Source organism: Salmo salar, chromosome ssa28 (genome assembly GCF_905237065.1).
Source record: "Salmo salar chromosome ssa28, Ssal_v3.1, whole genome shotgun sequence".
Lineage (NCBI taxonomy): Eukaryota > Metazoa > Chordata > Actinopteri > Salmoniformes > Salmonidae > Salmo > Salmo salar.
Genome location: NC_059469.1, coordinates 38,858,859 through 38,884,433, shown reverse-complemented (window position 1 = coordinate 38,884,433; position 25,575 = coordinate 38,858,859). Strand labels below are relative to the sequence as shown.

At 45.0% G+C, this 25,575-nt stretch overlaps 1 protein-coding gene across 4 annotated transcripts in view; it reads left to right on the top strand.

Annotated features, from left to right (window-relative positions):
• Positions 1-25,575, top strand: part of LOC106589956 (CSC1-like protein 2) — a 123,961-nt gene that overhangs the window by 69,843 nt on the left and 28,543 nt on the right. For 3 of the 4 annotated variants that reach the window (XM_045710179.1, XM_045710178.1, XM_045710180.1), the window contains 4 exons: positions 4,605-4,685; positions 5,872-5,995; positions 7,565-7,698; positions 9,133-9,270. In XM_045710179.1, the coding sequence (XP_045566135.1) occupies positions 4,605-4,685; positions 5,872-5,995; positions 7,565-7,698; positions 9,133-9,270 (477 nt within the window). Of the gene's footprint in view, positions 1-4,604; positions 4,686-5,871; positions 5,996-6,075; positions 6,161-7,564; positions 7,699-9,132; positions 9,271-25,575 lie in introns of those variants that run through there. The other variant, XM_045710182.1, reaches the window with a different exon arrangement.

The window sequence follows — 25,575 nt, the reverse complement described above, 5'->3', positions numbered from 1 at the left end:
CTTGTATCTGGCAAGAGACATTAATGTAGTCTCTCTGGAAGTAGCCTGTCTCAACATTAATGTAGTCTCTCTGGAAGTAGCCTGTCTCAACATTAATGTAGTCTCTCTGGAAGTAGTCTGTCTCAACATTAATGTAGTCTCTCTGGAAGTAGTCTGTCTCAACATTAATGTAGTCTCTCTGGAAGTAGCCTGTCTCAACATTAATGTAGTCTCTCTGGAAGTAGCCTGTCTCAACATTAATGTTGTCTCTCTGGAAGTAGTCTGTCTCAACATTAATGTAGTCTCTCTGGAAGTAGCCTGTCTCAACATTAATGTAGTCTCTCTGGAAGTAGCCTGTCTCAACATTAATGTAGTCTCTCTGGAAGTAGTCTGTCTCAACAGGGTTACATGATATTGAAACCGATTCCCTAGTCAGTTGGGTAAGGCTTTACTTGTCCTGACCCTACCCCTGGGTGTGTGTGTGTGTGTGTGTGTGTGTGTGTGTGGGTCCATAAGTCCCGGCCCTATACAGACAATAGCAGGCCTATCTGTGTGATTTTGCTCCTAACAAGAATCATGTGAGTCGTGTGTTAGGCTGTAGGAGTGGCTGAGACACACACACACACACACACACACTGGGAGGAACCGGGTCATGGCTAGATCACTTCCTGCTAGCCAGGCCAACTAGTATTACACTAAATCTAAATGTTGTTCACCACAGGCAGACGACCGGCTCTTCCTGTGTTCCAGAAATACCTCTCTCTCCTGTAGCCTCGTCTGTCTCTTCAGATGGAAAGGAGTGAAGACCCACACTTGTGAGACAGAGAAATGTCAGAAAGAGACTTCAGCCAGTGAGAGAGAGACTTCAGCCAGTGAGAGAGAGACTTCAGCCAGTGAGAGAGAGACTTCAGCCAGTGAGAGAGAGACTTCAGCCAGTGAGAGAGAGACTTCAGCCAGTGAGAGAGAGACTTCAGCCAGTGAGAGCGAGAGACTTCAGCCAGTGAGAGAGCGAGAGACTTCAGCCAGTGAGAGAGAGAGAGACTTCAGCCAGTGAGAGAGAGAGAGAGACTTCAGCCAGTGAGAGAGAGAGAGAGAGACTTCAGCCAGTGTGAGAGAGAGAGAGACTTCAGCCAGTGAGAGAGAGAGAGAGACTTCAGCCAGTGTGGAGAGAGAGAGAGACTTCAGCCAGTGAGAGAGAGAGAGAGACTTCAGCCAGTGTGAGAGAGAGAGAGAGACTTCAGCCAGTGAGAGAGAGAGAGAGACTTCAGCCAGTGTGAGAGAGAGAGAGAGACTTCAGCCAGTGAGAGAGAGAGAGACTTCAGCCAGTGAGAGAGAGAGAGACTTCAGCCAGTGAGAGAGAGAGAGACTTCAGCCAGTGAGAGAGAGAGAGACTTCAGCCAGTGAGAGAGAGAGAGACTTCAGCCAGTGAGAGAGAGAGAGACTTCAGCCAGTGAGAGAGAGAGAGACTTCAGCCAGTGAGAGAGAGAGAGAGACTTCAGCCAGTGAGAGCGAGAGAGAGAGACTTCAGCCAGTGAGAGCGAGAGAGAGAGACTTCAGCCAGTGAGAGCGAGAGAGAGAGACTTCAGCCAGTGAGAGCGAGAGAGAGAGACTTCAGCCAGTGAGAGCGAGAGAGAGAGACTTCAGCCAGTGAGAGCGAGAGAGAGAGACTTCAGCCAGTGAGAGCGAGAGAGAGAGACTTCAGCCAGTGAGAGCGAGAGAGAGAGACTTCAGCCAGTGAGAGCGAGAGAGAGACTTCAGCCAGTGAGAGCGAGAGAGAGAGACTTCAGCCAGTGAGAGCGAGAGAGAGAGACTTCAGCCAGTGAGAGCGAGAGAGAGAGACTTGCAGCCAGGTGAGAGAGAGAGAGACTTCAGCCAGTGAGAGCGAGAGAGAGAGACTTCAGCCAGTGAGAGCGAGAGAGAGACTTCAGCCAGTGAGAGAGAGAGAGACTTCAGCCAGTGAGAGAGAGAGAGACTTCAGCCAGTGAGAGAGAGAGAGACTTCAGCCAGTGAGAGAGACTTCAGCCAGTGAGAGAGACTTCAGCCAGTGAGAGAGACTTCAGCCAGTGAGAGAGACTTCAGCCAGTGAGAGAGCGAGAGACTTCAGCCAGTGAGAGAGAGAGACTTCAGCCAGTGAGAGAGAGAGACTTCAGCCAGTGAGAGAGAGAGAGACTTCAGCCAGTGAGAGAGAGAGAGACTTCAGCCAGTGAGAGAGAGAGAGACTTCAGCCAGTGAGAGAGAGAGAGACTTCAGCCAGTGAGAGAGAGAGAGACTTCAGCCAGTGAGAGAGAGAGAGACTTCAGCCAGTGAGAGAGAGAGAGAGACTTCAGCCAGTGAGAGAGAGAGAGACTTCAGCCAGTGAGAGAGAGAGAGAGACTTCAGCCAGTGAGAGAGAGAGAGAGACTTTAGCCAGAGAGAGAGAGCGAGAGACTTTAGCCAGTGAGAGAGAGCGAGAGACTTTAGCCAGTGAGAGAGAGCGAGAGACTTCAGCCAGTGAGAGAGCGAGAGACTTCAGCCAGTGAGAGAGAGCGAGAGACTTCAGCCAGTGAGAGAGAGCGAGAGACTTCAGCCAGTGAGAGAGAGAGAGAGACTTTAGCCAGAGAGAGAGACTTTAGCCAGAGAGAGAGGGAGAGAGAGAGATTTTAGCCAGAGAGAGAGAGAGGGAGAGACTTTAGCCGAGAGAGAGAGAGAGAGAGAGAGAGACTTTAGCCAGAGAGAGAGACTTTAGCCAGAGACTTTAGCCAGAGAGAGAGGGAGACTTTAGCCAGAGAGAGAGAGAGAGAGACTTTAGCCAGAGAGAGAGAGAGAGAGACTTTAGCCAGAGAGAGAGAGAGAGACTTTAGCCAGAGAGAGAGAGAGAGAGAGAGACTTTAGCCAGAGAGAGAGAGAGGAGAGACTTTAGCCAGAGAGAGAGAGAGAGAGACTTTAGCCAGAGAGAGAGAGAGAGAGACTTTAGCCAGAGAGAGAGAGAGAGAGAGAGACTTTAGCCAGAGAGAGAGAGAGAGACTTTAGCCAGAGAGAGAGAGAGAGAGACTTTAGCCAGAGAGAGAGAGAGAGAGACTTTAGCCAGAGAGAGAGAGAGAGAGAGACTTTAGCCAGAGAGAGAGAGACTTTAGCCAGAGAGAGAGAGACTTTAGCGAGAGAGAGAGACAGAGACCCACGTGAGGTTTGACCAGTAGCCTAGAGAGAGACAGAGACACACATGTGACACCTTAGTGCAGGATACCAATGTAATTCATTCTATTGAATGTTTTGATGTAATAAAATGTAATTGGATTACAGTCCTGTAATAGTGAAGATAATAACATTAGATCACTAGAATAAGGAAGTTGCATCATGTCCTCAATTTGAAAGGCTTTGTATGTGAATTCTAATCCACTTCTCTGTCATCGTGTTGTCGTCCTGTATAAGTTAGTGGCAGTGGTCACTGTGACCATAGAAACAGAATGACTAGAACAGACATTGTCATTCACATTAAAGGGCAACTCCACCACCTCCTGTTCATTATCTGTTCATTATCTCAGCACCAAACCAGAGTCTATATATGAAAACATTATCTGTTCATTATCTCAGCACCAAACCAGAGTCTATATATGAAAACAGCATTATCTGTTCATTATCTCAGCACCAAACCAGAAAACCAGAGTCTATATATGAAAACATTATCTGTTCATTATCTCAGCACCAAACCAGAAAACCAGAGTCTATATATGAAAACAGCATTATCTGTTCATTATCTCAGCACCAAACCAGAAAACCAGAGTCTATATATGAAAACATTATCTGTTCATTATCTCAGCACCAAACCAGAGTCTATATATGAAAACAGCATTATCTGTTCATTATCTCAGCACCAAACCAGAGTCTATATGTGAAAACATTATCTGTTCATTATCTCAGCACCAAACCAGAGTCTATATGTGAAAACAGCATTATCTGTTCATTATCTCAGCACCACACCACAGCATGTTTCTGTGGTTAAATAGAGAAGAAGAAAGGTCCAAGAAATGTGCTTCTCTGTGACATCACAAGGTGGGATTAAAAGTAAAAAACGGATTTTTCAAAACCAGCAATGAACTTCTAGTCCAAGGGAGGGTATTTCCTGTCTCTCCCCACATCACTGCCAATCTCACGGTGTGTATAACTTTTTGCTGATGTCATCGGGTAGAGCTTTTCGACGTCATTTTCGACGTCATCTACCAAACATAGAAATGTGACATTTTTGTTGACACTGTTGGAGATGATGAAGGTTGTAAAGTGGTGGAGTTTAACCTTTAACCTCCTGTGCTGGGTGGCTCTGTGTCTGAATTGAGTGTATACCTATGTGCGTAGAGCATGGTCCTTGCAAACGTCAAGGGTCGTGGGTTCAATTCCCGCAGGCGCAACCCACATGGGGGTAAAAAAAAATAATAATATAATTATTCACGCGTGACTAAGTTGCTTTGGATAAAAGCGTCTGCTCAATGGCAATATATTACAGTACCTGAGACGTCAGAGAGACTTTAGCCAGCGAGGGGTTTGAAGGACCTGGTGTAGACTTCTACATACAGATTGCTCCGTGTCCATAACTTGAATCTTTCCATCTCTTCTGTGTCTCTTCCGTCTGTCCTCTCCGTCTCTCCGTACAGACAGGCCTATGAAAACTGCAGCGTTCTAGAGGCTCGTATCTGCTACGATGTGGCCAAGCTGATGTCCCTGAACTCAGAACGGTAAGTCGTTTCTCTGCTTGACTGTGTCACTGTCTGTAGCAATACCATAGGACTCAACTTGGATATAACCCGGGGTTTTTTTGTTTTGTTGCATGGACATTGCCATTGAGGGATTCCACCATTTTTAAAGTAGTCAACTCTAATTCCTATGGTTTGGTAGCGGTCAGCCAATCATCAGATATCCTTTTTGTTTTTCAAATTGGGTACCGTAATTTCCGGACTATTAAGCGCACCTGAATATAAGCCGCACCCACTGAATTAAAAAAATATATTATTATTACCGGTACATTGAAACAAATGAACTTTACACAGGCTTTAACGAAACACGGCTTGTAACAAAAATAAATAGGCTTTAACGAAACACGGCTTGTAACAAAAAATGTAAAATTAGCAGTAAGCTTTAGTTGTCTTTTTGCACTGAGTCAATTCCTCACGCTGCTGTTTCCAACGTCTTATCATCGACTCATTAAGACCAAGCTGCCGTGCAGCAGCTCTATTTCCTTTTCCAACAGCCAGATCAATCGCCTTCAACTTGAAAGCTGCATCATATGCATTTCTCCGTGTCTTTGCCATGATGAGGGTGACAAAATGACTACCGTAATCAGAATGATGGGAAGTTTGAGAGCGCTCGATTTAATCTAAACAGTAAACAAAAAAGTTGTTTGACCTTAACCCGTTCGGCAATTTCATTGGTCTAATGAAAGCTTCATGCCGCCAAAAAACTGAGCACGTCACAGAATGTGTTTTTTTTTGGAGAAAAATAAATTGAAAGCGGGAAAAATCCATATATTAGCCGCGTCATTGTTTAAGCCGCGAGGTTCAAAGCCTGGGAAAAAAGTTGCGGCTTATAGTCCGGAATTTATGGTACTATGGTTTGTAAATGGCTTTAAGCTATATCACTGCCATCTATTGGCCAAAATATTTAAAATGACACAAGATTTGGTTCAGCGCTCCAACACTGCAGGTGGCGGTAAATCAACAATATTAGCATTACACTTTTTTCAATCGAAGAAAAAAAAAAAAAAAGGACTACTTTAAAATGGAGATGGCCTTAACGGCGCTGCCTGTGCTGTCACGGACTCCATAATGGCACAGATTCAAAGATGAGACCTCTTTTGAGCAACACTCATTTGTCCAATGATCTGTGTATGAGGTCATGTGACATGGTCATGTGTTCTGTAAACAGGAAGAAGACCGCGCGTAGCAAGAAGTTCTTTACAGACCTGCAGTCCAAGGAGTACATCCCCACTATGATCAACCCCAAACCCTGTGGTCATCTCTGCTGCTGTATCATCAAGGGCTGTGAGCAGGTAGGACAAACCCTGTGGTCATCTCTGCTGCTGTATCATCAAGGGCTGTGAGCAGGTAGGACAAACCCTGTGGTCATCTCTGCTGCTGTATCATCAAGGGCTGTGAGCAGGTAGGACAAACCCTGTGGTCATCTCTGCTGCTGTATCATCAAGGGCTGTGAGCAGGTAGGACAAACCCTGTGCTGCTGTATTGAGGGCTGTGAGCAGGTAGGACAAACCCTGTGCTGCTGTATTGAGGGCTGTGAGCAGGTAGGACAAACCCTGTGCTGCTGTATCATCAAGGGCTGTGAGCAGGTAGGACAAACCCTGTGCTGCTGTATTGAGGGCTGTGAGCAGGTAGGACAAACCCTGTGCTGCTGTATTGAGGGCTGTGAGCAGGTAGGACAAACCCTGTGCTGCTGTATTGAGGGCTGTGAGCAGGTAGGACGAGCCCTGAATCTCAAATTATACCAGAGACATACCCCCTAGATCTGAGAGTCTATGATAAGTGTCCAACCCCTAACCCATAACCCAGAGGGCTAGGCTAGGTGTCCAACCCATAACCCAGAAGTCTAGGCTAGGTGTCCAACCCATAACCCAGAGGTCTAGGCTAGGTGTCCAACAACCCATAACCCAGAGGGCTAGGCTAGGTGTCCAACCCCTAACCCAGAGGGCTAGGCTAGGTGTCCAACCCCTAGCCCATAACCCAGAGGGCTAGGCTAGGTGTCCAACCCCTAACCCAGAAGCCCCCTAACTAACCATCTCTATTCTACAGGAGGAGGCCGTGAGTTACTACACCAAGCTGGAAGCCCCCTAACTAACCATCTCTATTCTACAGGAGGAGGCAGTGAGATACTACACCAAGCTGGAAGCCCCCTAACTAACCATCTCTATTCTACAGGAGGAGGCCGTGAGTTACTACACCAAGCTGGAAGCCCCCTAACTAACCATCTCTATTCTACAGGAGGAGGCAGTGAGATACTACACCAAGCTGGAAGCCCCCTAACTAACCATCTCTATTCTACAGGAGGAGGCCGTGAGTTACTACACCAAGCTGGAAGCCCCTAACTAACCATCTCTATTCTACAGGAGGAGGCCGTGAGATACTACACCAAGCTGGAAGCCCCTAACTAACCATCTCTATTCTACAGGAGGAGGCAGTGAGTTACACACCAAGCTGGAAGCCCCTAACTAACCATCTCTATTCTACAGGAGGAGGCCGTGAGATACTACACCAAGCTGGAAGCCCCCTAACTAACCATCTCTATTCTACAGGAGGAGGCAGTGAGTTACTACACCAAGCTGGAAGCCCCCTAACTAACCATCTCTATTCTACAGGAGGAGGCCGTGAGTTACTACACCAAGCTGGAAGCCCCCTAACTAACCATCTCTATTCTACAGGAGGAGGCCGTGAGTTACTACACCAAGCTGGAAGCCCCCTAACTAACCATCTCTATTCTACAGGAGGAGGCCGTGAGTTACTACACCAAGCTGGAAGCCCCCTAACTAACCATCTCTATTCTACAGGAGGAGGCCGTGAGATACTACACCAAGCTGGAAGCCCCCTAACTAACCATCTCTATTCTACAGGAGGAGGCCGTGAGTTACTACACCAAGCTGGAGTCCAAGCTGAAAGAGGAGTACAGGAAGGAGAAAGAGAAGGTCAACAGTAAACCCCTGGGAATGGCTTTCGTTACCTTCCAGAACGAAGCCATGACCGCTATGTAAGACAGAGTGTGTTTTGTGTCAGTGAGAGAGTGAGACAGTATATGTGTGAATTTGTGACGGAAATAAAAGGAATGAGATGTTAAGTGGGAAATGGTAGTGTTAAGTGGGAAATGGTAGTGTTAGTGGGATTGGTAGTGTTAGTGGGATTGGTAGTGTTAGTGGGATTGGTAGTGTTAGTGGGATTGGTAGTGTTAGTGGGATTGGTAGTGTTAGTGGGATTGGTAGTGTTAGTGGGATTGGTAGTGTTAGTGGGATTGGTAGTGTTAGTGGGAAATGGTAGTGTTAGTGGGAAATGGTAGTGTTAGTGGGAAATGGTAGTGTTAAGTGGGAAATGGTAGTGTTAGTGGGATTGTTAGTGGGATTGGTAGTGTTAGTGGGAAATGGTAGTGTTAGTGGGAAATGGTAGTGTTAGTGGGAATGGTAGTGTTAGTGGGAATGGTAGTGTTGGTGGGAAATGGTAGTGTTAGTGGGATTGGTAGTGTTAGTGGGATTGGTAGTGTTAGTGGGATTGGTAGTGTTAGTGGGATTGGTAGTGTTAGTGGGGAGTGTAGTGGGATTGGTAGTGTTAGTGGGATTGGTAGTGTTAGTGGGATTGGTAGTGTTAGTGGGATTGGTAGTGTTAGTGGGATTGGTAGTGTTAGTGGGATTGGTAGTGTTAGTGGGATTGGTAGTGTTAGTGGGATTGGTAGTGTTAGTGGGATTGGTAGTGTTAGTGGGATTGGTAGTGGGATTGGTAGTGTTAGTGGGATTGGTAGTGTTGGTGGGATTGGTAGTGTTGGTGGGATTGGTAGTGTTGGTGGGATTGGTAGTGTTGGTGGGATTGGTAGTGTTGGTGGGATTGGTAGTGTTGGTGGGATTGGTAGTGTTGGTGGGATTGGTAGTGTTGGTGGGATTGGTAGTGTAAGTGGGATTGGTAGTGTAAGTGGGATTGGTAGTGTAAGTGGGATTGGTAGTGTAAGTGGGATTGGTAGTGTAAGTGGGATTGGTAGTGGGATTGGTAGTGGGATTGGTAGTGGGATTGGTAGTGGGATTGGTAGTGTTAGTGGGATTGGTAGTGTTAGTGGGATTGGTAGTGTTAGTGGGATTGGTAGTGTTAGTGGGATTGGTAGTGTTAGTGGGAAATGGTAGTGGGATTGGTAGTGTTAGTGGGATTGGTAGTGGGATTGGTAGTGTTAGTGGGATTGGTAGTGTAAGTGGGATTGGTAGTGTTGGTGGGATTGGTAGTGTTGGTGGGATTGGTAGTGTTGGTGGGATTGGTAGTGTTGGTGAGAATGGTAGTGTTTTTGTAGTCTCTAATTCCCGTTCTTCCAAGTCTCGTTCGTCACTCTGATATTAGAATAAATGTGAGAAAGCTGGAAATCAAGGATTTTATTTCTGTGCGTTTTGGTAACCATAAATCAAGTTATCTTTGTAAATGTTTCCCTGTTCAGTATCCTGAAGGACTATAATGCCTGTAAGTGTCAGGGCTGCCATTGTCGGAGGGAACCCAGGTCTTCTACCTTCAGCCAGCACCTTCACACATACTCCTGGACGGTCGGCTACGCGCCAGACCCACAGAACGTCTACTGGTGAGAATACACACACACACACACACACACACACACACACACACACACACACACACACACACACACACAGAGAGAGAGCATGGGATCCTCACAAATCATTTGGGTTTCTGGATCCTTTCACAGCATTATAAGGCTGAGTTGAGACAATGACTTATCAATGACCCAAACCCAGCCCAGTTAATCTCTACCATTGTAACGCTGAGTCATTATAATGCTTCAGCAAAATGTACATTATCCCAGCGGCGCTGGAAGACACAATGCAAGCAACCTAATTTATGTCCCTCTAACGGACCTGAATACAGCTACTGTATGCAGCAATCATGTGCCTATGAACCAGAGTTACACTGTTAACACTGAGGTGGTGTGCCCTAGTAGGAAGACCACTGTTAACACTGAGGTGGTGTTATCCTAGTAGGAAGACCACTGTTAACACTGAGGTGGTGTTATCCTAGTAGGAAGACCACTGTTAACACTGAGGTGGTGTGCCCTAGTAGGAAGACCACTGTTAACACTGAGGTGGTGTGTCCTAGTAGGAAGACCACTGTTAACACTGAGGTGGTGTGCCCTAGTAGGAAGACCACTGTTAACACTGAGGTGGTGTGTCCTAGTAGGAAGACCACTGTTAACACTGAGGTGGTGTGTCCTAGTAGGAAGACCACTGTTAACACTGAGGTGGTTGCTAGTAACAGAGGACATTTATATTCTGACTATCTCTGAAACTCACTTAGATAATACCTTTGATACAATGGTAGCAATACAAGGTTATAACATCTACAGAAAATACAGAAATTCCAATGGTGGAGGTGTTGCCATTTATATTCCTGTAAAGCTTAGAGAGGATCTCGTGTGAAATACTGTTGAAGTAATATGGCTACAGGTTCATCTGCCTCACCTAAAGCCCATTCTGGTGGGAAGCTGCTATAGACCACCAAGTACTAACAGTCAGTATCTGGATAACGTGTGAAACGCTTGATAATGTATGTGATATCAACAGAGAGGTATATTTTCTATGTGGTTTAAATATTCATCAAGCTGCCCACTCAGGAAAACACTTCAAACTGTAACCAGTGCCTGCAACCTGGTTCAGGTTATCAGTCAACCTACCAAGGTAGTTACTAACAGCACAGGAATTAACCTGTTAGGGCTAGGGGGCAGTATTGACACGGCTGGATAAAAAAACATACCCGATTTAATCTGGTTACCACTCCTACCCAGTAACTAGAATATGCATATACTTATTACATATGGATAGAAAACACCCAAAATTTTCTAAAACTGTTTGAATGGTGTCTGTGAGTATAACAGAACTCATTTGGCAGGCAAAACCCTGAGACATTTTCTGACAGGAAGTGGATACCTGATGTGTTGTATTACCTTTAAACCTATCCCATTGAAAAACACAGGGGCTGAGGAATATTTTGGCACTTCCTATTGCTTCCACTAGATGTCACCAGCCTTTACAAAGTGTTTTGAGTCTTCTGGAGGGAGATCTGACCGAACAAGAGCCATGGAACGATGATGGCCCATTAGACACCTGGCGCGCGAGTTCATGTTGGGTACCCTCGTTCCAATACGTTATAAAAGAGTATGCATTCGTCCACCTTGAATATTATTCATGTTCTGGTTAAAAAGGCCCTAATGATTTATGCTATACAACGTTTGACATGTTTGAACGAACGGAAATATATTTTTCCCCTCGTTCATGACGAGAAGTCCGGCTGGCTTAGATCATGTGCTAACAAGACGGAGATTTTTGGACATAAATGATGAGCTTTTTTGAACAAAACTACATTCGTTATGGACCTGTGATACCTGGAAGTGACATCTGATGAAGAGAATCAAAGGTAATGGATTATTTACATAGTATTTTCGATCTCCCCAACATGACGTCTAGTCTGTATCGCAACGCGTATTTTTCTGGGCGCAGTGCTCAGATTATTGCAAAGTGTGATTTCCCAGTAAGGTTATTTTTAAATCTGGCAAGTTGATTGCGTTCAAGAGATGTAAATCTATAATTCTTTAAATGACAATATAATATTTTACCAATGTTTTCTAATTTTAATTATTTAATTTGTGACGCTGACTTGACTGCCGGTTATTGGAGGAAACGATTTCCTCAACATCAATGCCATAGTAAAACGCTGTTTTTGGATATAAATATGAACTTGATAGAACTAAAAATGCATGCATTGTCTAACATAATGTCCTAGGAGTGTCATCTGATGGAGATTGTAAAAGGTTAGTGCATCATTTTAGCTGGTTTTATGGTTTTGGTGACCCTGTCTTTGACTTGACAAAACATTACACACAACTCTTGTAAATGTACTGTCCTAACATACTCTAAATTTATGCTTTCGCCGTAAAACCTTTTTGAAATCGTAAAACGTGGTTAGATTAAGGAGATGTTTATCTTTCAAAGGGTGTAAAATAGTTGTATGTTTGAAAAATTTGAATTTTGACATTTATTTGGATTCAAATTTGCCGCTCTTGAAATGCACCTGCTGTTGATGGAGTGCACCACGGGTGGGACGCTAGCGAACCACCTAGCCCATAGAGGTTAAATCATCAACATGTATTGATCACATCTTTACTAATGCTGCAGAAATGTGCTTTTAAGCAGTATCCAGATCCATTGAATGTATTGATCACAATATAGAAGCCATATGTGGGAAAACCAAAGTTCCAAAGGCTGGGCCTAATATAGTGTATAAGAGGGTGTGGTCTGTGGTGTGTAATGAGGAGCAACCAGATGCTGCACTTGACACATTTATAAAATTGCTTATTCCAGTTACTAATCAAATCAAATCAAATGTATTTGTATAGCCCTTCGTACATCAGCTGATATCTCAAAGTGCTGTACAGAAACCCAGCCTAAAACCACAAACAGCAAGCAATGCATGTGAAAGAAGCACGGTGGCTAGGAAAACTCCCTAGGAAGGCCAAAAATCTAGGAAGAAACCTAGAGAGGAACCGGGCTATGAGGGGTGGCCAGTCCTCTTCTGGCTGTGCTGGGTGGATATTATAACAGAACATGGTCAAGATGTTAAAATGTTCATAAATGACCAGCATGGTCAAATAATAATAATCATAGTAGTTGTCGAGGGTGCAACAAGCACGTCCGGTGAACAGGTCAGGGTTCCATAGCCGCAGGCAGAACAGTTGAAACTGGAGCAGCAGCACAGCCAGGTGGACTGGGGACAGCAAGGAGTAATCATGCCAGGTAGTCCTGAGGCATGGTCCTAGGGCTCAGGTCCTCCGAGAGAAAGACAGAAAGAGAGAAAGAGAGAATTAGAGAGAGCATATTTAAATTCACACAGGACACCGGATAAGACAAGAGAAATACTCCAGATGTAACAGACTGACCCTAGCCCCCCGACACATAAACTACTGCAGCATAAATACTGGAGGCTGAGACAGGAGGGGTCAGGAGACACTGTGGCCCCATCCGATGAAACTCCCGGACAGGGCCAAACAGGGCTAATAAGCATGAACCAATTAAGAAAATGACTGTAAAAACTGTTAAATCCCCGTGGATTGATGAGGAATTGAAAAATTGTATGGTTGAGAGGGATGAGGCAAAAGGAATGGATAATAAGTCTGGCTGCACAACCGATTGGCAAACGTACTGCAAATTGAGAAATTATGTGACTCAACTGAATAAATAGAAGGAGAAACTAAACTATGAAACCAAGATAAATGATAATAGAATTTTAAAAAACATTTTGGTGCAACTTAAATGACATTTTGGGCAAAAAGGCAAACTCAGCTCCATCATTCATTGAATCAGATGGCTCATTAACCACAAAACCCACTGATATTACAAACTACTTAAATAATTTTGTTAATTGGCAAGATTAGAAAAGTTAGGCATCACATGATAGCAACAAACGCTGACACTACACTTGCCACTCCTATTTGCCATATTGTCAATTTAAGCCTTCTAGAAGGTGTGTTCCCTCAGGCCTGTAGGGAAGCTAAAGTCATTCCGCTACCTAAGAAAAGTAAAGCTCCCTTTACTGGCTCAAATAGCCGACCAATCAGCCTGTTACCAATCCTTAGTAAACTTATTGAAAAAAATGGTGTTTGACCAGATAGGGTTATTTTACAGTAAAAAAATTGACAACAGACTTTCAGCACGCTTATAGGGAAAGACATTCAACAAGCACAGCACTTACACAAATGACTGATGATTGGCTGAGAGAAATGTATTATATAAATATTTTTGCGCCTACTTTATTAGACTTCAGTGTGGCTTTAGACATTATCGCTTATAGACTGCTGCTGGAAAAAACGTATGTGTTATGGCTTTACACCCCCTGCTATATTATGGATAAAGAGTTACCTGTCTAACAGAACACAGAGGGTGTTCTTTAATGGAAGCCTCTCCAACATAATCCAGGCAGAATCAGGAATTCCCCTGGGCAGCTGTCTAGGCCCCTTACTTTTCTCAATCTTTACTAATGGCATTGGTTTTTTTTATTTTGAAAAATTTATTTCACCTTTATTTAACCAGGTAGGCTAGTTGAGACCAAGTCCTCATTTACAACTGCGACCTGGCCAAGATAAAGCACAGCAGTTCGACACATACAACAACACAGAGTTACACATGGAGTAAAACAAACATACAGTCAATAATACAGTAGAAAAAAGAAAAATATATATACAGTGAGTGCAAATGAGGTAAGATAAGGGAGGTAAGGCAATAAATAGGCCATGGCAATTAGACACTGGAATGGTAGATGTGCAGAAGATGAATGTGCAAGTAGAGATACTGGGGTGCAAAGGAGCAAGATAAATAAATATATAAATAAATATAGTATGGGGATGAGGTAGTTGGATGGGCTGTTTACAGATGAGCTATGTACAGGTGCAGTGATCTGTGAGCTGCTCTGACAGCTGGTGCTTAAAGCTAGTGAAGGAGATATGGGTCTCCAACTTCAGTGATTTTTGCAGTTCGTTCCAGTCATTGGCAGCAGAGAACTGGAAGGAAAGGCGGCCAAAGGAGGAATTGTCTTTGGGGGTGACCAGTGAGTTATACCTGCTGGAGCGCGTGCTACGGGTGGGTGCTGCTATGGTGACCAGTGAGCTGAGATAAGGCGGGGCTTTACCTAGCAGAGACTTGTTGATGACCTGGATCCAGTGGGATTGGCGACGAGTATGAAGCGATGGCCAGCCAACGAGAGCGTACAGGTCGCAGTGGTGGGTAGTATATTGGGCTTTGGTGACAAAACGGATGGCACTGTGATAGACTGCATCCAGTTTGTTGAGTAGAGTGTTGGAGGCTATTTTATAGATGACATCGCCGAAGTCGAGGATTGGTAGGATGGTTCGTTTTACGAGGGTATGTTTGGCAGCATGAGTGAAGGATGCTTTGTTGCGAAATAGGAAGGAGATTTAATTTTGGATTGGAGATGTTTAATGTGAGTCTGGAAGTAGAGTTTACAGTCTAGCCAGACACCTAGGTATTTGTAGTTGTCCACATATTCTAAGTCAGAACCGTCCAGAGTAGTGATGCTGGACGGGCGGGCAGGTGCGGGCAGTGATCGGTTGAAGAGCATGCGTTTAGTTTTACTTGCAGTTGAAGGCCATGGAAGGAGAGTTGTATGGCATTCAAGCTCGTCTGGAGATTATTTAACACAGTGTTCAAAGAAGGGCCAGAAGTATACAGAATGGTGTCGTCTGCATAGAGGTGGATCAGAGAATCAACAGTAGCGAGAGCGACACCATTGATGTATACAGAGAAAAGAGTTGGCCCAAGAATTGAACCCTGTGGCACCCCCATAGAGACTGCCAGAGGTCTGGACAACAGGCCCTCCGATTTGACACACTGAACTCTATCAGAAGTAGTTGGTAAACCAGGCGAGGCAATCATTTGAGAAACCAAGGCTGTTGAGTCTGCCAATAAGAATGTGGTTATTGACAGAGTCGAAAGCCTTCGCCAGGTTGATGAATATGGCTGCCCAGTAATGTCTCTTATCGATGGCGGTTATGATATCGTTTAGGACCTTGAGCGTGGCTGAGGTGCACCCATGACCAGCTCTGAAACCAGATTGTATAGCGGAGAAGGTACGGTGTGATTCGAAATGGTCGGTAATCTGTTTGTTGACTTGGCTTTCAAAGACCTTAGAAAGGCAAGGTAGAATAGATATAGGTCTGTAGCAGTTTGGGTCTAGAGTGTTTCCCCCTTTGAACAAGGGGGATGACCGCGGCAGCTTTCCAATCTTTGGGAATCTCAGACGATACGAAAGAGAGGTTGAACAGGCTAGTAATAGGGGTTGCAACAATTGCGGCGGATGGTTTAAAAAAGAGAGGGTCCAGATTGTCTAGCCCGGCTGATTTGTCGGGGTCTGAGTAAAGCCAGTGTGTCTAAGTATGCAGATGACTCAACACTATACACATCAGCTACTACAGCGACTGAAATGACTGCAACACTTAACAAAGAGCTGCAGTTAGTTTCATAATGAGTGGCAAGGAATAAGTTAGTCCTAAATATTTGAAAAGCTTTGTTTTGGGGACAAATCATTCACTAAACCCTAAACCTCAACAAATCTTGTAATGAATAATGTGGAAACTGCTTGGAGTAACCCTGGATTGTAAACTGTCATGGTCAAAACATATTGATACAACAGTAGCTAAGATGGGGAGAAGTCTGTCCATAATAAAGCACTGCTCTGTCTTCTTAACAACACTATCAACAAGGCAGATCCTACAGGCCCTAGTTTCTACCTTCTTAACAACACTATCAACAAGGCAGGTCCTACAGGCCCTAGTTTCTACCTTCTTAACAACACTATCAACAAGGCAGGTCCTACAGGCCCTAGTTTCTACCTTCTTAACAACACTATCAACAAGGCAGGTCCTACAGGCCCTAGTTTCTACCTTCTTAACAACACTATCAACAAGGCAGGTCCTACAGGCCCTAGTTTCTACCTTCTTAACAACACTATCAACAAGGCAGGTCCCACAGGCCCTAGTTTTGTCGCACCTGGACTACTGTTCAGTTGTGTGGTCAGGTGCCACAAAGAGGGACTTAGGAAAATTGCAATTGGCTCAGAACAGGGCAGCACGGCTGGCTCAGAACAGGGCAGCGCGGCTGGATCAGAACAGGGCAGCGCGGCTGGCTCAGAACAGGGCAGCGCGGCTGGCTCAGAACAGGGCAGCGCGGCTGGCTCAGAACAGGGCAGCGCGGCTGGCTCAGAACAGGGCAGCGCGGCTGGCTCAGAACAGGGCAGCGCGGCTGGATCAGAACAGGGCAGCGCGGCTGGATCAGAACAGGGCAGCGCGGCTGGATCAGAACAGGGCAGCGCGGCTGGATCAGAACAGGGCAGCACGGCTGAGTTCCATGACTCATGCACGCAGTAAAATTTGATTTTAAAATACACCCTATTGAACAGAGGGGACTGTGAAGAGACACAAACACAGGCACAGACACACACACGTTAACATACACACTATAGACACACGTACACATGGATTTTGTATTGTAGATTAGTGGTGGAGTGGCCTGTATTGTAGTGTTTTTTTTAAATTCTATAACTGCCTTGGCAGGAACTAAAGGGGATCCATAATAAACCCCCAGGAAGAGTAGCTGCTGCCTTGGCAGGAACTAATGGGGATCCATAATAAACCCCAGGAAGAGTAGCTGCTGCCTTGGCAGGAACTAACGGGGATCCATAATAAACCCCAGGAAGAGTAGCTGCTGCCTTGGCAGGAACTAACGGGGATCCATAATAAACCCCAGGAAGAGTAGCTGCTGCCTTGGCAGGAACTAACGGGGATCCATAATAAACCCCAGGAAGAGTAGCTGCTGCCTTGGCAGGAACTAACGGGGATCCATAATAAACCCCAGGAAGAGTAGCTGCTGCCTTGGCAGGAACTAATGGGGATCCATAATAAACCCCAGGAAGAGTAGCTGCTGCCTTGGCAGGAACTAATGGGGATCCATAATAAACCCCAGGAAGAGTAGCTGCTGCCTTGGCAGGAACTAATGGGGATCCATAATAAACCCCAGGAAGAGTAGCTGCTGCCTTGGCAGGAACTAATGGGGATCCATAATAAACCCCAGGAAGAGTAGCTGCTGCCTTGACAGGAACTAATGGGGATCCATAATAAACCCCAGGAAGAGTAGCTGCTGCCTTGGCAGGAACTAATGGGGATCCATAATAAACCCCAGGAAGAGTAGCTGCTGCCTTGGCAGGAACTAACGGGGATCCATAATAAACCCCAGGTAGAGTAGCTGCTGCCTTGGCAGGAACTAATGGGGATCCACAACAAATACAGATCACAGCACAGATTAATGTACTCAGTTTCCTCTCTGGGGAGTACAGTGGGTCACATCCAGACTGGAGTGTGTTATGATGTCACCGCCAGACATCCAGACTGGAGTGTGTTATGATGTCACCGCCAGACATCCAGACTGGAGTGTGTTATGATGTCACCGCCAGACATCCAGACTGGAGTGTGTTATGATGTCACCGCCAGACAGTAGAGTGTGTTATGTCACCACCAGACAGTAGAGTGTGTTATGATGTCACCACCAGACAGTGGAGTGTGTTATGATGTCACCGCCAGACACAGATGGAGTGTGTTATGATGTCACCACCAGACAGTAGAGTGTGTTATGATGTCACCGCCAGACATCCGGACTGGAGTGTGTTATGATGTCACCGCCAGACAGTAGAGTGTGTTATGATGTCACCACCAGACAGTAGAGTGTGTTATGATGTCACCACCAGACTGTGGAGTGTGTTATGATGTCACCACCAGACTGTGGAGTGTGTTATGATGTCACCACCAGACTGTGGAGTGTGTTATGATGTCACCACCAGACAGTAGAGTGTGTTATGATGTCACCACCAGACAGTAGAGTGTGTTATGATGTCACCACCAGACAGTAGAGTGTGTTATGATGTCACCACCAGACAGTAGAGTGTGTTATGATGTCACCACCAGACAGTAGAGTGTGTTATGATGTCACCACCAGACAGTAGAGTGTGTTATGATGTCACCACCAGACAGTAGAGTGTGTTATGATGTCACCACCAGACAGTAGAGTGTGTTATGATGTCACCACCAGACTGTGGAGTGTCTTATGATGTCACCACCAGACTGTGTTCCGGTTGGAACATCAGTTATCTTAACTCAGCGAGTGTGTCAGGATGACATCACCTATGCCAGATGTCAATAGTAAACCTGTGGGAATCTATTTGACTTTGATACATGTAGAGAATCACCTCCTAAGTATCTAAGAGCTTGGGGGTAATTCAATTTCCATCCACTTTAGAGAAACCGTCTTTCTCCCCCCCTCTCTAGATGCTTATCCAACTGCTGAATGCCAGTATCAAATTACCTCGCCGCTGAGGCTGTACGCATCTGGCACCATCACTTGGTGTCAGGCTCAGTCCTGTATATATGTGAAGTATTGTTGGGCGATATATCAAATTGAATATGATTTTCCCAAAGGCTTTTTTTTTGTTTTTTTTTGCAAGAATAGTTTTTAGTTTTTCTGAGCTTTTATGTCCGCTTGTTCTCATGTTGTCTTTTTGGTCTTCGTCTCCTTCTGTGCTGTGTGCACCTTCTCATTTACACCAGAGATCTGTTTATACAGGGCATTCGGAAAGTATTCAGACCTTTTTTGACTTTTTCAACATTTTGTCACATTACAGCCTTATTCTAAGATTTATTAAATTTAAAAACAATTCCTCATCAATCTACACACAATATCCCATAATGTCAAAGGGAAAACAGGTTTTTAGACATTTTTGCAAATGTATACAAACATTAAATACAGAAATACATTATTTACATAAGTATTCAGACCCTTTGCTATGAGACTCAAAATTGATCTCAGGTGCATCCTGTTCCCATTGATCATCCTTGAGTTGTTTCTAAAACTTGATTGGAGTCCACGTCAATCAGTTGATTGGACATGATTTGGAAAGGCACACACCTGTCTATACAAAGGTCCCACAGTTGACAGTGCATGTCAGAGCAAAAACCAAGCTATGAGGTCGAAGGAATTGTCCGTAGAGCTCCGAGACAGGATTGTGTTGAGGCACAGATCTGGGGAAGGGTACTAAAACATTTCTGCAGCATTGAAGGTCCCCAAGAACACAGTGGCCTCCATCATTCTTAAATGATAGATGTTTGGAAGCACCAAGACTCTTCCTAGCGCTGGCCGCCCGGCCAAACTGAGCAATCGGGGGAGAAGGGCCTTGGTCAGGGAGGTGACCAAGAACCTGATGGTCACCCTGACAGAGCTCCAGAGTTCCTCTGTGGAGATGGGAGAACCTTCCAGAAGGACACTCCACCAATCAGGCCTTCATGGTAGAGTGGCCACTCCTCAGTAAAAGGCGCATGACAACCCGATCGAACATCTCTGGAGAAACCTGAAAATGACTGTGCAGCAACGCTCCCAATCCAACCTGACAGAGCTTGAGAGGATCTGCAGAGAAGAATGGGAGAAACTCCCCAAATACAGGTGTGCCAAGCTTGTAGCGTCATACCCAAGAAGACTCGAGTCTGTAATCGCTGCCAAAGCTGCTTCAACAAAGTACTGAGTAAAGGGTCTGAATACTTATGTAAATGTGATTGTTTTTTATATAACTTTGCAAAAATTCTAAGCCTGTTTTAGCTTTGTCATTATGGGGTATTGTGTGTTGAATGATGAGAAAAAAACAATATAATACAGTTTAGAATAATGCTGTAATGTAACAAAATGTGGAAAAAGTCAAGTGGTCTGAATGCTTTCCGAAGGCACTGTATAATGACGAGATGCTCATGTGTCCGCCCTAACAATGGGAGTTATTGGAAAAGCATTCCAGGTGACGACGTCATGAAGCTGGTTGAGAGAATTCCAAGAGTGTGCAAAGCTGTCATCAAGGCAAAGGGTGGCTACTTTGAAGAATCTCAAATATAAATATTTATTTCACACTTTTTGAGTTACTACATGATTCCATATGTGTTAATTCATAGTGTTGATGTGGGGATGTAGAAAATAGTAAAAATAATGAAAACCCCTTGAATGAGCAGGTGTGTCTTAAGTTTTGAATGGTAGATGTGGTCAGATGTTACTATGGAATACTGAAGTATAATTACAAGCATTTCATAAGTGTCAAAGGCTTTTATTGACAATTACATGAAGTTGATGCAAATAGAGTCAATATTTGTAGTGTTGACCCTTCTTTTTCAAGACCTCTGCAATCCTCCCTGGCATGCTGTCAATTAACTTCTGGGCCACATCCTGACTGATGGCAGCCCATTCTTGCATAATCAATGCATGGAGTTTGTCAGAATTTGTGGGTTTTCGTTTGTCCACCCGCCTCTTGAGGATTGACCACAAGTTCTCAATGGGATTAAGGTCTGGGGAGTTTCCTGGCCATGGACCCAAAATATCGATGTTTTGTTCCCCGAGCCACTTAGTTATCACTTTTGCCTTATGGCAAAGTGCTCCATCATGCTGGAAAAGACATTGTTCGTCACTAAACTGTTCCTGGATGGTTGGGAGAAGTTGCTCTCGGAGGATGTGTTGGTACCATTCTTTATTCATGGCTGTGTTCTTAGGCAAAACTGTGAGTGGGCCCACTCCCTTGACTGAGAAGCAACCTCACACATGAATGGTCTCAGGATGCTTTACTGTTGGCATGACACAGGACTGATGGTTGCGCTCACCTTGTCTTCTCCGGACAAGCTTTTTTCCGGATGCCCCAAACAATCGGAAAGGGGATTCATCAGAGAAAATGACTTTACCCCAGTCCTCAGCAGTCCAATCCCTGTACCTTTTGCAGAAAATCAGTCTGTCCCTGATGTTTTTCCTGGAGAGAAGTGGCTTCTTTGCTGCCCTTCTTGACACCAGGCCATCCTCCAAAAGTCTTTGCCTCACTGTGCGTGCAGATGCACTCACACCTGCCTGCTGCCATTCCTGAGCAAGCTCTGTACTGGTGGTGCCCCGATCCCTCAGCTGAATCAACTTTAGGGGAGACGGTCCTGGCGCTTGCTGGACTTTCTTGGGCGCCCTGAAGCCTTCTTCACAACAATTGAACAGCTCTCCTTGAAGTTCTTGATGATCCGATAAATGGTTGATTTACGTGCAATCTTACTGGCAGCAATATCCTTGCCTGTTAAGCCCTTTTTGTGCAAAGCAATGATGACGGCACGTGTTTCCTTGCAGGTAACCATGGTTGACAGAGGAAGAACAATGATTCCAGGCACCACCCTCCTTTTGAAGCTTCCAGTCTGTTATTTGAACTCAATCAGCATGACAGAGTGATCTCCAGCCTTGTCCTCGTCAACACTCACACCTGTGTTAACGAGAGAATCACTGACATGATGTCAGCTGGTCCTTTTGTGGCAGGGCTGAAATACAGTGGAAATCTTTTTGGGGGATTCAGTTCATTTGCATGGCAATGAGGGACTTTGCAATAAATTGCAATTCATCTGATCTCTCTTCATAACATTCTGGAGTATATGCAAATTGCCATCATACAAACTGAGGCAGCAGACTTTGTGAAAATTAATATTTCTGTCATTCTCAAAACCTTTGGCCACGACTGTATACTATTTTATTTTCAGAACATAAATAGCTAGAAATAACAACCCAACAACTTCTCCAACTCTAAAGATCGCAGTATTTGGAGAGATACGTTTCTCTGCCTCCACAAAACCCCGGAATGATATTCTGACACCGTTGAAAAGTTCACTGTCTGTCAACACACAGTCAGCCAGAACAATGTCTTCACCTAGCTGTCAACACACTGTCAGCCAGAACAATGTCTTCACCTAGCTGTCAACACACTGTGTCAGCCAGAACAATGTCTTCACCTAGCTGTCAACACACTGTGTCAGCCAGAACAATGTCTTCACCTAGCTGTCAACACACTGTGTCAGCCAGAACAATGTCTTCACCTAGCTGTCAACACACTGTGTCAGCCAGAACAATGTCTTCACCTAGCTGTCAACACACTGTGTCAGCCAGAACAACTTCTAATGTCTTCACCTAGCTGTCAACACACTGTGTCAGCCAGAACAATGTCTTCACCTAGCTGTCAACACACTGTGTCAGCCAGAACAATGTCTTCACCTAGCTGTCAACACACTGTGTCAGCCAGAACAATGTCTTCACCTAGCTGTCAACACACTGTGTCAGCCAGAACAATGTCTTCACCTAGCTGTCAACACACTGTCAGCCAGAACAATGTCTTCACCTAGCTGTCAACACACTGTGTCAGCCAGAACAATGTCTTCACCTAGCTGTCAACACACTGTGTCAGCCAGAACAATGTCTTCACCTAGCTGTCAACACACTGTCAGCCAGAACAATGTCTTCACCTAGCTGTCAACACACGGTGTCAGCCAGAACAACTTTTAATGTCTTCACCTAGCTGTCAACACACTGTGTCAGCCAGAACAATGTCTTCACCTAGCTGTCAACACACTGTGTCAGCCAGAACAATGTCTTCACCTAGCTGTCAACACACTGTGTCAGCCAGAACAATGTCTTCACCTAGCTGTCAACACACTGTGTCAGCCAGAACAATGTCTTCACCTAGCTGTCAACACACGGTGTCAGCCAGAACAATGTCTTCACCTAGCTGTCAACACACTGTGTTAGCCAGAACAACTTCTAACGTCTTCACCTAGCTGTCAACACACTGTCAGCCAGAACAATGTCTTCACCTAGCTGTCAACACACTGTGTTAGCCAGAACAATGTCTTCACCTAGCTGTCAACACACTGTGTCAGCCAGAACAACTTCTAACGTCTTCACCTAGCTGTCAACACACTGTGTTAGCCAGAACAATGTCTTCACCTAGCTGTCAACACACTGTGTCAGCCAGAACAATCTCTTCACCTAGCTGTCAACACACTGTGTCAGCCAGAACAATGTCTTCACCTAGCTGTCAACACACTGTGTCAGCCAGAACAATGTCTTCACCTAGCTGTCAACACACTGTCAGCCAGAACAATGTCTTCACCTAGCTGTCAACACACTGTGTCAGCCAGAACAATGTCTTCACCTAGCTGTCAACACACTGTGTTAGCCAGAACAATGTCTTCACCTAGCTGTCAACACACTGTCAGCCAGAACAATGTCTTCACCTAGCTGTCAACACACTGTCAGCCAGAACAATGTCTTCACCTAGCTGTCAACACACTGTGTCAGCCAGAACAATGTCTTCACCTAGCTGTCAACACACTGTGTTAGCCAGAACAATGTCTTCACCTAGCTGTCAACACACTGTGTCAGCCAGAACAATGTCTTCACCTAGCTGTCAACACACTGTCAGCCAGAACAATGTCTTCACCTAGCTGTCAACACACTGTCAGCCAGAACAATGTCTTCACCTAGCTGTCAACACACTGTGTCAGCCAGAACAATGTCTTCACCTAGCTGTCAACACACTGTGTCAGCCAGAACAATGTCTTCACCTAGCTGTCAACACACTGTCAGCCAGAACAATGTCTTCACCTAGCTGTCAACACACTGTCAGCCAGAACAATGTCTTCACCTAGCTGTCAACACACTGTGTCAGCCAGAACAATGTCTTCACCTAGCTGTCAACACACTGTGTTAGCCAGAACAATGTCTTCACCTAGCTGTCAACACACTGTGTCAGCCAGAACAATGTCTTCACCTAGCTGTCAACACACTGTGTCAGCCAGAACAATGTCTTCACCTAGCTGTCAACACACTGTCAGCCAGAACAATGTCTTCACCTAGCTGTCAACACACTGTGTCAGCCAGAACAATGTCTTCACCTAGCTGTCAACACACTGTGTCAGCCAGAACAATGTCTTCACCTAGCAGTCAACACACTGTGTCAGCCAGAACAATGTCTTCACCTAGCAGTCAACACACTGTCAGCCAGAACAATGTCTTCACCTAGCTGTCAACACACTGTCAGCCAGAACAATGTCTTCACCTAGCAGTCAACACACTGTCAGCCAGAACAATGTCTTCACCTAGCTGTCAACACACTGTGTCAGCCAGAACAATGTCTTCACCTAGCTGTCAACACACTGTGTCAGCCAGAACAACTTCTAACGTCTTCACCTAGCTGTCAACACACTGTCAGCCAGAACAATGTCTTCACCTAGCTGTCAACACACTGTGTCAGCCAGAACAATGTCTTCACCTAGCTGTCAACACACTGTCAGCCAGAACAATGTCTTCACCTAGCTGTCAACACACTGTGTCAGCCAGAACAATGTCTTCACCTAGCTGTCAACACACTGTCAGCCAGAACAATGTCTTCACCTAGCTGTCAACACACTGTGTCAGTCAGAACAACTTCTAATGTCTTCACCTAGCTGTCAACACACTGTCAGCCAGAACAATGTCTTCACCTAGCTGTCAACACACTGTGTTAGCCAGAACAATGTCTTCACCTAGCTGTCAACACACGGTGTCAGCCAGAACAATGTCTTCACCTAGCTGTCAACACACTGTGTCAGCCAGAACAATGTCTTCACCTAGCTGTCAACACACTGTCAGCCAGAACAATGTCTTCACCTAGCTGTCAACACACGGTGTCAGCCAGAACAATGTCTTCACCTAGCTGTCAACACACTGTGTTAGCCAGAACAATGTCTTCACCTAGCTGTCAACACACTGTGTCAGCCAGAACAATGTCTTCACCTAGCTGTCAACACACTGTCAGCCAGAACAATGTCTTCACCTAGCAGTCAACACACTGTGTCAGCCAGAACAATGTCTTCACCTAGCTGTCAACACACTGTCAGCCAGAACAATGTCTTCACCTAGCTGTCCTACAACATAAGAAGAACACATTGGTCTTGTGTGTCAGTGGATTTGTCTGTTATTATGGAGATGGTTTTAACCGTTTTTTTAATGTGTGTTAATGAATGCGCGTATTTTGGGATTGTCAACTTTTTCCAGAGGGATGTTGGCGCTTGTGAAAGCCACATCCTCAGCATTTATGTTTTTACATGTATTTCTATAGCGAAATGAAAAGGGTTACTTCGTTCAGAAATAGACTACATTTTCGCAGATAAAATGCCTATTATTCCCATATAATGTTGATAAAAGACCACGAGTAAGTTAAAGGTTTATGTTGATAATGTCCCCGGCTAATAGTTTGACGCATCAGGCGAAACCGTAGGCTGAGAATAAGTGTTGGCAAACATTTTAGTTTTATGTCATTCCTTTTTAAATTTATTTGAGACTAAATTGGATAATTCAGTTAGATGGGCAACTGGAGGCCTGCTGCCCCCACTTTTGTAGGCCTGGGGACCAATTTACATGATAATAGTAACTATGCATCAGCAGTCACTCGTCAGTTATCT